Source organism: Juglans microcarpa x Juglans regia, chromosome 8S (genome assembly GCF_004785595.1).
Source record: "Juglans microcarpa x Juglans regia isolate MS1-56 chromosome 8S, Jm3101_v1.0, whole genome shotgun sequence".
In the NCBI taxonomy this organism is placed as follows: domain Eukaryota; kingdom Viridiplantae; phylum Streptophyta; class Magnoliopsida; order Fagales; family Juglandaceae; genus Juglans; species Juglans microcarpa x Juglans regia.
In genome coordinates, this window is record NC_054609.1 from 13,688,662 (window position 1) to 13,702,878 (window position 14,217).

The window sequence follows — 14,217 nt, forward strand, 5'->3', positions numbered from 1 at the left end:
ACCAAACCCCTAGCGCCGAGCTCAAACCAAGACCACAACAACAGCATGTCAACAACACATCTGTCTCCCTGTCTTGTCTCCGTGTCAGGAGTCGCGTCGCGGCTGAGAAGCCTCTCTCTCTCTCTCTCTCGCTCTCTCGGCTCACATACGGCTCTGATCCAGCGCCGCCGATCCAACCTTTGCCAGCTTCCTTTCAGTGTTCTGTGGTCAATCTGTTATGGTCCGGCTCGGGACCAGAGAAGCCGACCTTACAACACAATTCAGTGCTTTCATGGTGAGTCTTCTCCGAGTCTGATGGTAAAAAAATATAATAAATAAATAAAGAAGAATAAGACCCAAAATTTATTGGAAAAAGTTATTTTATCTCTTCACTTTGTTCACTCTATTTGACTGCTGGTCAAATTTTTTTTTTTATTTAATGATTAAGAAAGTGATTTTCAACGTATTGATGCATTTTTTTTTATTTTTTTAAAATATTTAAATGTATTAAAAAAATATGAAAAGAAAAATAAAAAACTTTTTATGCTTGGCATAAGACCATCCGTCAAGATGGAGAGGCATAATAGCCGCACCCAAATTTATTTATTTATTTATTTATTCTTCATATGGTGTTTCTCAGCTTGAGTGCTTGACTTGAGGAGGATTTCGTACAGTGAGTTTCCATCTCTTATGAATTTTGGGGTAAATATACTGATAAAATTCACATTCATCTGATTCTTTTCAAATTAAAGCTGAAATGGGACTTGAATTTCTTTCAGACAGGAGCAGCAGTTGGTGCCAAGGCAGGGCACCAAATGGACTGGACTGTAAATAATGCATTGAAATCATTCAGAGGTACTAGAATTCAATATATCATGCTGTACTCTAAGAAAAAAATAATAATCTTTTTATATTGGGATGCTGCCACTGTGTATTTACAGTAGAAATCAGATGCCGGTGATACAGTTTGTTTCTTGGGTAGAAGATTGATTTTTCAGTGTTATATGCATAACTGGGAAATAGTGAAAGGCTTTTCATAAATGTTGAGATTTCTTTTCCCCTTAACCAAAAAGGGTAATTAGTAGCACTCTGCCTAAGGCATTTGTGTTGTGCTACGTGAGCAGTTATGAACAGTACATAAAAGGAGAAATCAAGAAAAACACATATTTAACATGATTTAGCAATATACCTACATCCACACGAGCGAGAGTTGAATTTTTACTGACTGTCAAAAATAAGATTACATCATATATATTTATACTAATTCTAGCCGTACAGAGATATTAAAAAATTTCAATAATACCCTTATACCGTACACTGCGGGGTGTTGTCCCTGCACCCCAACCTATTAATCATCCCAGGCATTAAAACAGTAAATATAAGTGTAAAAGGTAGATGCTGTAGTTCCACTCGGTACGCTACGCTCCCGCACTCTATTCTGCTCCAGTCCCGGCATCAGCCTGCTTTCTTTGTATATGTGTTCCACTCAATATAAACCACATACTATAACAATCTGACAATAGATAACATATTAAGATACAATTAGTACTAAAATGTTGGCTCAAATCGACAGAAGACCTGCATATTGAAAGTCATGGGGAGCAAACAACAATAACATGGGAATTAATAGATAAGAGTGCCAAAGCATGAACTAGACTTTAATAGCCAGATCAACTTGGTATCTTTGACACGGGAATCTAATTACTATATTTGTTCTGCAGATAAATTATATATGGCATTCTTGAGAGAAAGATATCCGATAATGGATGAAGTACTCTAGTTTTCTATTGAATAAATCTAATTTATTGGGTTATGAAAGTACTTGCTTTAGCAGTTTTTCTGGAGTTACATTTATCCTAGATACAGGGTTCTGACTGGCTTTTTGAACTTCTTAACAGGTTTATGGGTCAATTTGTTTAGTGTAGTGCTGCTTTTAAGGGTCTATTGTTCTCCGAGTCCGGACACACTGTTAGAGAAGGGCTCTCTCTCTCTCTCTCTCTCTCTCTCTCTCTCTCTCTAAAGGGTCATTGATAGCTAAAAGAAATTTAATATTTGGGTTTCTTATATCAAACTTTTTTTTTTGTAAGTACCGCATTTTTATCTTAGCATCGAGGGATGCAACCCAAGCACTCTGTTGAACTTTCAATAATATATAACCCAAGCTCACCATGACTTTGTTCATTTGTTGCTTCCTGATGTAGATATGGATCCCAAATCCGTGATGGATATGCCACTCATTCCAAACATTGATCCTATAGATATTGGATTGGGTTCTTCAGAAAAGGGAAATACTATTACCTCAGTGAAACCGAGAAAGAAGACAATGACATCAGTTTATCTCAAGTATTTTGAGACAGCTCCAGATGGGATTCAGGGAAGAGTCGGAGGTGCAAGTTCTGTGGACAGAGCTATTCTATTGCGACTGCCACTGGTAATTTTTTCTGCGACTGCTTTCTTCTTGTTATTGGTGGTGGTTGTTCTTGATGACATCATAATGCCTATGACATTTTGATCATGCAGTTGTATGTGTCTCACTCATTTTCCTTAATTGTTGAAGGCAATTTGGGAAGGCACCTGAGCAATCAGCATCCGGGATATGATAAGCCAGGGGATGCTGTCAGCAATTCAGCACCACAGACCATTGTTGTAATCAAGAAATCTCAGCCTCGAAGGAAAGTGCCCCAGGCGGATTATGATCATTTAAATTGGTTGCATATTAAGTGGCTCATTGAAGCTTCTCTTCCTCCTTCGACCTTGGAAGAAAAGTGGTTGGCAAATTCTTACAAGTTTCTGAACGCATCAATACAAGTATGGCCAGGTGAGAAGTATAAAGCAGTATTTCATGAAGTTTTCAGAAGCATGCAGGAGGATGTTAGAGCATCTTTGGAGCAGGTTTTTTCGAAGTTCTCCATCACACTTGACTTCTGGACTTCCTATCAACAGATATATTATATGAGTGTCACATGCCAGTGGATTGATGAGAACTGGTCCTTTCAAAGGGTGCTTCTTGATATCTGTCACATACCTCACCCTTGTGGGGGTGCTGAGATTTATGATTCCCTGGCGAAGGTTCTTAAGATGTACAATATTGAAAATAGAGTCCTCTCCTGCACCCATGATAACAGTCAAAGTTCCATGCGTGCTTGCCATACTTTGAAAGAGGTATTGGATGGTCAGAAAGTTGGTCCCTTTTGTTATATCCTCTGTGCAGCAAGTACTTTGAACTTGATCAAAGATGATGGATTGAGAACCACAAAACCAGCAATCTCGAAGATCCGGGAGTTTGTACCGGAGTTAAATGCATTCTCAGAGATGTCAGAAGATTTTACTAACTGCAGCATATCAAGAAGGTAGTTGGAAATTTCCACTGGATGCTTCAGCAAGGTGGAGTGGCAATTATCAGATGCTAGATATTGTGCGCAGGGTACTTGCTCATATCATCTAAAAACCTCCTGCTTTAGGATATGAAAATCCTGCAAAATGAAAAGCCTCTTTGTTTAGAAGAATTTTCCAACAAAGAAATGGGATTTTTGTCGCAGAATTTGGTGTTCATTAACCCCATAGTCTAATATCAGGCCTATTAAGTGTTTTCATCAGCAAGTCCTACTTGCAAACCTACTGCTGACAAGATTTAATTAGGAAGATATGTTTAAAATTAAATTCTCTTGCAAATCAAACTTTCAAACTTTGCCATGCCACGCCCACCACACCGACTTGCAAATATAATTTTTCTGTTAGCAACTACTTGCCGGCATTATAACCCGTTTGGATTGAAAAGTTATCTCAACTCATCTCATTTTATTATTACAATTTTTTTAAATTTCTATACAAAATATAATAAACAATTCAACTTTTTCAAATTCTAAAATAATAATAATATCAAAAATTAATATTCTAACAATATTTTATTCAACTCATCTAAAACCATCTCATCTCATTTTATCTCATCTCAACTCACTATCCAAACCACACCATATATTTTTAACGACTGCCTCAAAAGTTCATTGAATAAAGAAAATCTGCCAATATGATATGACACTTGACTTGAAAGGTGGATGTACGACAAGGTTGAAACCCCCTTTCTCTTCTTCTTGAAAAAATCTACGCAACTTCCTATTATTCATACAACCTCCACACACCACTTTTTTTTAATTTTTATTATTTTTTTCACACTCTACTCCTCCCAATTTAATTAGCTGAAATAATTGCCTGATATGATCAGGCTATCAAGACAGTTCTCCATCTCTGCGACTGATCGTTGAAAAGGGAGAAAAAAAAAAAAAAAGTTATACTTGGACCCTTAAACTCAACAGCTTACTTATTGAAGTTTGCATCATCAAAGATTAGGTGTTGCAGTTTTATCGTTGGTAGCATCAGAGGTTTAATTGTCCCATGATATTTGATCGCCTGACGGTGTATATGTTTGTATGTTGTTTTGTGTCTGCGCCATCCATGCCTGTATGGATGTAGTGGCTATTGATGAACTAGGATTTTACATATGAAACAGGCAAGCAAGTCTGTGGACGCCATAATCAGGAAATATGAGGAGATACTAGGCAATAGGATGCCGCTGAGCTCCACAGAGAAGAATGTGGTCAGAATCATGCATCAATATTTAGAACCCTTCTACAAAACCACAACCGACATATGCACAAGCAAGCAATCGGTCTGGTTCTCTTCTTCATGGATCACATCTCTGACACGATCGCTGTCTGTAGAGAATCCCGTCACAGCCCAGACTGGCTAAAGAACGCTGCTGAAGACATGGCTATAAAGGCCAGAAATTACAGTAGTCAGGCTTGCAACATATTTACATACATGACAGCAATTCTTGATCCTCGAATCAAAATAGAGCTAATACCTGAAAGTCTCAGTTCAGAATATTATCTTGAGAAAGCAAGAGCCCATTTCATGAGAAATTATTATGGGAGCCATTTTCCATTCTTGACCAGTGGGTACATTGCTCAGGAGATTAAAGATGAAGGGAATGTCTCTTTTGCAGAGGAAATTGCTCGAAAGAAACGAAGGGCAAGCATGAGCACTGCCACCGATGAGCTAACTCAGTATCTATCAGACTCCGGCTCCAATACCAACAGATGTTTTGGAGTAGTGGAAAGTTAATAGCACTCGCTACCCACGACTTTCTGTCATGACTTGAGATTTCTTGACCATGCAGGCAACTTCCATAGCACCTGAGGATTTGTTCTGCAGCTAAGGTGATGAGATAGAGAAGCAACGATTTTGTTTGCCACATAATAGTGCACAAGCTCTCCTTTGTATAAAGGTCATGGACTCAGGGTGGAATCAAGTTGAAGTTCAAGTCTGCTGAGATAGATTATGAGAGGTTGATGGAATTGGCAACTGCTGCTGCAGCTGATAATATTAATACTGGTTCTGAAAAGAAGCAAAAATGATGACAGAGACAGCATTACTTGGTGATATTTGAGAAAGATTCCAAGAAAACACACACGCACATAGAGAGAGAGAGAGAGAGAGAGAGAGAGAGAGAGAGAGAGAGAGAGTCATATCCTAAAATGGTTACATGAAATGTACCTTCCCATCTCAATGGTTACAATTGAGATTTTTACTCTACCTTGTACATATTAGGTGAGCGTAAAGTTCAACTGTCCATTTGGATACAGAAATCATCTCATCTCATCTCATCTCAACTAATAATCTCACTACTATTTACAAATCATCTCAACTCATCTCACTATCCAAATGAACTCTAAGAAATGCTAGCCACCAGATCAGGCCCCAGGGGCACACAATGATTATGAGTTTTAAAGCTGTAATAACTCATGGTCAAGCATGGCCATCCAGTCATGTTTAGTATATGAATAATTCATAAGGGAAATATTAATTTTCATCTTGAAATTTATCGTCCTTCATCATAATTACTATATGTCGCAAATTAATTGACCCAAAAAACCACTTAAAATGTGTTGTATTTCCAAGTGTGATTAAATATAACAAAATTTAAAATAAAAAACAGCATTACTCTTCGCAGAAATAAACTTATAAGCAATTCGTTACCACCAACTGTGTTGGAAACTTGCATGTCTGAGTGACAAGTCAACCATATATACATACCTGTACTTTAGGATTACAAAAATGTCGACTTCAGGAGAGGCGAAATGGTGCACTCTTTGACTGAGACATGTTAACCGAACAAAATTTGAATACCATCAAGACTGATGAGCCCTAATATTAAAACTCAAAAAGTAAAGAATGACAAAGAGATAACCATATGTTGAAAAATTTTTGAGTATCATTTCTAAGGAAAATCACAGAAAATGAAGAGCTTTATTGATCCAACGACATAGCTCATGAATATTTTCTAAATGAATAAATGTTCTCTTCGATACTCGCGGACAATGACAGGTACACTAGTGGTTGGGATCTACAATAAGAACAATAAGAGGATCGTTAATAGAAATTAATTGGAAAAATCTCGAGCTTCCAGAAGAAAAGTTTAATTTTACCACTAGAGATTTAGCATGATGCTAATAAATTTATAGAATGTACTAATTTCTCTGCACAGTTGTATTGTTTGCATCATAAGTAACAATCCCCAGCATGATCACAAATACAAGGTAATGACTAGAATTTGGAGATCAATATCACAAGACTTACCATTCCATAGTCTGTGACAATCATGGAGATATAATCTGAAGGAGTAGAATCATACCTGTTACAGTGTCACAGAAAGACAAGTGTAATATAAATATATGGGAACAAAATTCAGAAATTATTTTCTATCAGGGATAAAGCTTACATCAAATTTAGAAGCTGCAGATTTTCCTTTTTGGCCCAATTATTCAGATAATTCACATCCACTCTCCCAGGAACTTCTGTAATGGCGTCTGGATCACCTGCAAGCAATTTAAGACTTTTAGGCTTTGTTTCTTTTAAAACAAATTTGGGGGAAATGGGAAGGGGAAGAATAACTCGGTCTTAATCCCTACCAATGCAGGTTGAGGTAAATGTAACGTAATCAAAGGAAAAAAGAACAATCAACACCAGTTCGTATAGGATGACATACCTAGTTCATTAGAGCAGATTGAGTCAAGCTGTACCCTTTCATGAAATTTATAGGCTTCACAGCAGATCAAAACTGGAACACGGAAAGCATGAGCAACCATTGCAACAGATGCAGTCCCAACCCTCGAATGTACAGTTCCATTGGACAATACAGAGGCGGCCCCGAGAAAAACTCGTGTAACCTCATTCATAATATAAGAAACAGCATTAATATGACAGTATGTACAGCTCAGGCCATTTGAGACCAGCCTCCGAATTAATGCTTGGCCTTCCAGCTTTGGATGTGAGTCTACGACTACAACTCGGAACTGTTTCGCCATTTCGTGAGCATGTAACAGAATCATCTCAACCACACTTGATGATCCATAAGTAAGAAGCACGTCTCCATCCCTAATCTTTGTAACAGCATGTCCAACTATGACCTTCTCAGCAAGTAATATCTTTTCATTTATGAAACGCTCGATATCTGAACAAAGTGCAGCTTTTGCTTCTAATTCAGAAAGAGTTAATGGTAGCTTTGTTATACGGCTCTTAACAAACCTAATTGCATTTCCCATGCTGATAGAAAGTGGCCTACATTCAATAAAGAATGATACATAACTGCTTATTTTTGCAGTTAAATCTCTCACAAGAGTTTTTTCTGGTGGTGTGGAGTAGTCTTTAATGGCTTCCTTGAAAGATTGAAGCATTGCAATGCAACGTGCATTGCCCCCAGTTATATCTTTGGCTAAATACTGTAATCCAGCCTGAAAATCGATTCATTCCAAGCAGAAATGATTAATTAACAGATAAAAATCACTATGAAAAGCCTAATCCAACAAACAGGCCTTAAGAACCTTTTTTTGTAAGTAAAAATAAGAGGCCTTGAGAAATTTATACTTGTTTCAGTCTATGTATCATTGAAACAGGTGTGGGGTAGTTGAAAAGATATTGATGTGCTAACCAGTGGTTATTTCAAATAGAAGCAATTTTACCTTTAAAAACAGAAAAAGCTATCTAATACAGGTCCAAGTAAACTGAAGCAGGGTCCCTTGTATGTAGATGAGCGATTGAAGGGAAAAAACCAAAGGGAAAAAAGGCCAAACATGTACATCCTTGCACAGACAATCCCACAAAGAAGCCACAAGTGTGATGGACAGGTATAGACAGCCACTTATTGAAAACTTCTTAGACATGTCTAAAACATTCCAGATGTGACGATACTTTTTGAAGTTACGATAACAGAAACTAAACTGAAACTTCGGTAGAAGGGGGGGGCCGCTTTAAGAAACTGCTTCATTAACAAATTGCACATTGAATATAACTGCAGATTGCAAAGTAATTGAGCCATTGATAATATAATGTATGTGCACGTGTGAGCATTTATAGTATGTGCCCTGTACAGTTCTTCAATTTCCCATGTGTACGTCCCCTGTCATGTTCTGTCTGCTCCCTATGTCTGGGCAACAAATGTTGTTACTTGTTTAGGTAAACAGGACATAAATCCATTTACTCAAAGGCTTGAAGCCCCAAAAAGAAACCCAAACTATTACTATCACATATAAAATACCTTGTATACTGCAGGATGCACCAGATCAAGTTGGAAAAATCGTGACTCCAGATCAGGAAGCTGAGTTCCATGTTCATACTGAGGCAAATGCCGAAACAATTCAACTCTATTTCTAGCTTCAGTTTGATTGAACACCGCACGTCTTTTAGCCTTCTCCACACGGTTCTTATCATCAAATTGCATGCGTGGAGGAGGAACGTCTTTCTTCCTTTCTTTATCAGGTGGACGATCACCTCCTTTCTTGTCAGAAGCTGCAATTGAAGATGAGACGCGAGGACCATCTTTCTTCTGTGATGGCAGCTTCAAAGGTTTTTTTGGAGCTGCTCCCCCAGATACAGCAGCAGATTTATCGCCCTCTGATAAATATATTGCATGAACATGCAGCATGAGAAATGATTACACAAACCATGTCCACAAAACAAGAAGAGATATTATATATACTTATTCATGCTGCAGGTGAAAAGCCGACGTACATGCATACAAATACAAGTAAAATATGCACGCATGCATCGATATCCACAAATAGGTTAATAACCACATGCAAAAACATGCTCAAGCTCACAAGATAAAATATTACCACACTTGGAGACTATACACTGCCGCCAACAAGCCTAAACAAAGGCAAAACAGTAGAAAAACCTTCTGGTGTCTGAGGAGCCATTCATTCAATACCAAACATTGTTTTGTCAACAAGAACACTAAAGACCTACTACTGGGTTTGGTTAAAATCTGAATCCAATCTTAAATTTATAAAGGATGCATATATGATAATAATTATTTCAGTAACTTACTATGACCCATTACAAATTTACCAAGGAAATCATCATCCAGCCTAGATACTATAAGATATCAGTCTAACTGTCACATATGCCATATAGAAACCCTGATTGAACGTGCGACCAATAATTGAAACAGTTTATGCTGGTAAAAAAATTAATTCTAAAAGCTAAGTTCCCAAGCAATACTTCCCCGAAAATACTTGTAAGATCCTTTCTAAGAAATTTTAAACCAAAAAAAAAAGAGCACACCAACATGCCTCAAACGATTAATGTTTATGAAGATTCAATGTACTAGTTATCTCGTCTGGCATCACCTCAATCTCAACATATTATGTCCTTGTCATGAGAAAGGAATAGCAATTTTTAATGATACAATGCAGCTCACTCGATGTTGAAAGAGCAATATATTATTTTGCAAGATAATCAGACTATGCAGTAGGAAAAGAAATGAAAATTTGTAAAATCATTAAGCAAAATCCATGCCGCTTTTGTGACATCTTTAACACTTCATTGAAAGAACCAAACAATATTAAGCAAATGTTAACAATATCCAATGATTTTTTCTAAAAGTGCCAATTATAAGAAAACATTAACAATTTCTAATTATTTCAAGCCTCTAAAATGAAAATTAAGACAAATGTAAATAAAAAAGAAGAAAAGTAAAATTTTACTCTTAACATGTTTAAAAAACATGCCATTATGGGTGCTTAAAATCCCTGCCTACCTAAAATAACACAGCATCCAATAAGAGCTTGTAAGTCCACAAAATTTCAAATCCTACCCACAATCATGCCCTATTTGGGTAAAATGGGCAAACCAATATTCAGTGGGTCTGGAGAACTTTGAAGTTTAATGAATTTTGAATTGTTTTCTCACCTGGGAAATAAGGTAAAAAGTTCAAATGAAACAGACCCATTTCGCTAACATAAAAAATCATTAAGATAAAACATTTAGAAAATAAGTTATCATAGGAAACAATAGTAGATAGCCAACTAGGGAATAACATATACATAAGCACAATTCAAACCTTTTGCCAAAGCTTTTGCAGCTCTTTGGGCCTCCTGCAAGGCACGCCTTTCAGCTTTGGATGTTTTCGTTTTCAGTGGCTTCAAACTAGATTGCATTTCATTTTGCCCTTCCACGTCAGCCTTACCACTCTTTACTGCAATGGTAATACAAATTTTAGGGGAGAAATCAATGGTCCACTACCCATACACAATGCAAAGGAACCACATATAATTAGCACACTTTTAACAACCTCGGAAAATAACCAGCATATAAATCAATCCTAATAGATTGACTATCTCTTACTTACATGGCAAGATAAATTACCAAATCGGGTAACCATAGACTGTGAATCCAAGCAACCAGCAGAAAAACAATAGCTCTGAGACAATGTTTAAAACATAAACTCGACAAGTCAATTTTTTTTCACAACAAAAAGCATTCATCAGTTTCACAAACATGCCAAAAGGACCTTGGGTCACCAATGCTTTCAGACATGCATATATATTGAAGCAAAAACTCTTGGTCCTAGAGATATAATCCCGTACTACCTTTACCCCAGTGATTCGATCGCTTTTTTTCAAATTGCTGTATGCTCAGGATATAACGATAAATAATCACACCAGAGGTGGAAGAACAACTAAGAGAATCATATTTCTCCCTAGAACATACTAGAGACTCTTCTCTTGCTTGGCATGCCAAATTCTTTAAACCAAAAAAGAAAAAAAGGATAACATACCAAATTCAACTCGCAGCATCTAATTTCAATTCCAATTCTACAATACCTCAATATAAAACAATACAATAAGACCCCACCCCACACAAGCACAAAATAAAGAGTTTACAAAATTACAATTTATTCGGTAGTAATGCAAACACTACCGAATCAGATTCCATTCATGGTGAAACTTGCTAGTAACTATTTTAAAGCATTACCGGGCACTTGGGCAGACTTCTTCAATTTTTCAAGCCTCGGGGGCGCAGAAGTACCGGACAGATAATCCGGAGCCTTCCCCAGAGTGGTATCGAGAAGATTCGGAGAGTGCTTACGCACCTCGTTCTGCCCGTACCACCCATCCGACTCCTCGGAGAATGCTTCTCCCGCCAAAGCGATCCCGCCCGACGGAGACGAGCCCAGAAGGGATTCGGACGGGTTGTAGCTCCCGACCCGCACGAGGTCGCTGTCTTGGCGTAATCCGGTCTCAGGAACCGGCACGGAGGGCGTACGATCAGATAGGTGACGCGGCGGGGGGATCATGACCGGGGAGAGCGAGTTTCCAGCGGGAGAGTCGGCGAGCGGGGGGTAATCCGAGCCGGCAGGGTTGGAGTGTGCCCGTAGCAGTTGGCTGTTCCCGGTGGGGGTAAAGAACCCAACGCGGCGGATCATAGGGTCAGTGATGGCTCGGGAGGGTCGACGGGCGTCCATTGAACAGGGGTGGTGGGGCCGGAAAAAACGGCTAGGGTTTTGGCAGTGAAGGAAATTAAAGAAAAGGAGGATTAAAGGCCATAGATAGAGGAGAATTAAGGTTTGTACATTGTTGCGAGGGTTTTGATTTTGGGAAGTTGCAGAGAGAGGGGGATTGAAGAAGCTTTTACCCTCCTTAATTTTTAGTCTGAAAAATAAAAAGAAGAAGAAAAGGTGGGAGAATCCTTTTTGAGTGGTTAACGGTGGAATCTGATTCACAGATAATTTTTAAATAGAAAAATCTAGTTGTAAGTGATTATGCGTATTAATACGCGTATTTATTCAATATGATTGGTTAGAAATTAAATTTTATTAAAAATAGTGTTAATTTGAATTTAGAATATGAAGACAACAGTATTAGTATACAGATTAGTACGCAAACTTGTTTGTATATAACAAAACTCTTTTTAAAAAATTTTATACTCCATATTATCATTCTATTTTTATTTCATTAAATAAAATGTGATATATTTATCACTATTAAATAATTATTTATTATATACTTCTTTATCATCTAATGATAATGAATGTGTTATATACTATTTAATATGATCAAAATAGAATAAGAGTAAAATATATAACATTATTCATAATTTTTAACTTGTTACTTTTAAATTTTTTATTATTTTTATTCGGCTTAATTGCAATCAGTCATGCGACCTTGTGTTTTGAGAGCAATTTGTCGATTCTACATAGGCTGTATTTTTGTTTATATTTACAGGTCGTTGGGGGTGAAATTCGTTGTGTTTGTAGATTTTATAATCTCTTATATCCTCCATAGCTCTTGATACAATTATGAAAATAAGACTAAAGGGAGATTGAAGAGTATGTTTTTCATATGAAGAGAGATAGGGAGCTCCACGAGTTGTAGAGGAGTAGTCTTTCTTTGTCGAGTTGCTAGATGCTTCATGTTTGTGGTGATTCCATCATTTTATATAGGTCTCCTTCCTTCTTAAGAGTAGATAAGTCCTACTTGCCTAATGTCACTTTCACATTTTTATATATAGGTCAACCTCTTTTAGTTTTATCTCTTCGTTGTTTTATTTCTTTCTTTTATTCTTGGTATTGGGCTTCCAATGGATTGGACCCAGTTCATTTTATATCCAACAGATGCTAGTGATTATTAAGGTCGATTTGTCCAACAAGAAATTCTTGAGATCTTCAATAAAAGTCCACCATAATAGTGGAAGTCTACGAGAATTGCAAAAAAATAAATCTTGAGAGTTGTCCTTGATTGTCGTGTAATGAAATGAAGATCTCTATGGATGGACTTTGAGAAGACTTGTAAATCCCTTGTAATGGCCTCTAAGAATGGGTCCTTGGGAAGTTTGTTTGTGCAAGACTGCTCATTGTTAGCAAAATGCGTGAACGCTTTTTGTATTAGACAATAGTGTTTTGTTTTCATCGATGCTAGTGGATTTCTTGCTATCTTGGGGCAATTTTATGTTTATGTTGTTGTTTTGGCATTAAAGTTTGAATGCATTTGTTGTAACCCACGCTAAGTGGTCAAGGAGCTGTAACTCATTCTCGAATGTAACCCACACGAAGCGGTTATAGAGCTCAAGGGCTCATTCGACAGCTGTTGTGATGAGAGACTTCCTCAACGCGTTATTTTGGCAAAGGCGTATATGTGCTTCGTTTGCTTAAGCTCGACCTGCATGATGTTGTGTCAAAGGCGTATGTTTGCCTCGTTTGTCGTGAGGTAAGGCATGCTCAACCAATATGGTTGCCAAGGTTGTGATAGCCTTGTTATTTGAAATATGGTTGCCAAGGTCAAGATAGTCTTGGTTGCTAAAGCTCAGCTTGCATGGTGTTAGGCTTGGCTGGTGTGGCGGGGCTTACTCTACTGCACTATCGTGGCGAAGGCATATGCATGCCTTGTATGCATGTTTTTGTCATCATTTGTCCTGCCTGTGTATCCTCTTTAAACCTAGGATGTCTAAGTGTTGATGACTGAAACCTGCTAGCTAAGTGCTCTTTTCTGTTGTCATCTTCATGTTTGTCCAATCTCTTTCAAGGGGGACATTCAAATCCATAGTTGTTAGCATAAGTAGGATTTACATGGCAAGTTTGTGGGAAAACTCTCGAGCATGGGTGAGCATTATTGCTCAAGGGTGAGCTTTGTTGCTATCACCTGCAAGCCTTTTTGCCACTCGAGGTGAGCTTTAGTGCTTGCCTTGGAGGAATGCTCCTTGATCAATGTTGGCAATGTGTTCAGCTTACTTGTTGCTCAGGGACGAGATTCATTGCTCACCAGTTGATGCTCCATGTGCAGTCAAACTAATAGCTCGCCACGAATAGCGCTCGAGATGAGGTCCATTGCTTGCCCATGACGCGAGTGGACTGAGAGCCCATGACTCTTATTGCTCGGCCGAGCGTTATTGCTTACCGTGCTT

The 14,217-nt window shown here is 37.9% G+C and overlaps 1 protein-coding gene across 1 annotated transcript; it reads right to left on the reverse strand.

The window, feature by feature from the left end:
* Nucleotides 1-5,982: 5,982 nt before the first annotated feature.
* LOC121245065 (translation initiation factor eIF-2B subunit delta-like) lies at nucleotides 5,983-11,971 on the reverse strand. Its single transcript, XM_041143345.1, has 7 exons — nucleotides 11,293-11,971; nucleotides 10,379-10,513; nucleotides 8,573-8,928; nucleotides 7,025-7,769; nucleotides 6,758-6,854; nucleotides 6,616-6,670; nucleotides 5,983-6,382 (listed from the first exon to the last, which is right to left on the reverse strand). The coding sequence occupies exons 1-7, from the start codon at nucleotides 11,780-11,782 to the stop codon at nucleotides 6,320-6,322; spliced, it is 1,941 nt and encodes a 646-aa protein (XP_040999279.1). The 5' UTR covers nucleotides 11,783-11,971; the 3' UTR covers nucleotides 5,983-6,319.
* Between the last annotated feature and the right edge of the window lie 2,246 nt (nucleotides 11,972-14,217).

Coding starts and splice junctions, on each gene's coding strand:
- LOC121245065 (XM_041143345.1), bottom strand. CDS start 11,782: ATGGACGCCCGTCGACCCTCCCGAGCCATCACTGACCCTATGATCCGC. Junction 6,855..7,024: donor AATCTGCTCTAATGAACTAG/GTATGTCATCCT, acceptor AATTGCTTGCAG/GTGATCCAGACGCCATTACA. Junction 6,671..6,757: donor CTGCAGCTTCTAAATTTGAT/GTAAGCTTTATC, acceptor ACACTGTAACAG/GTATGATTCTACTCCTTCAG.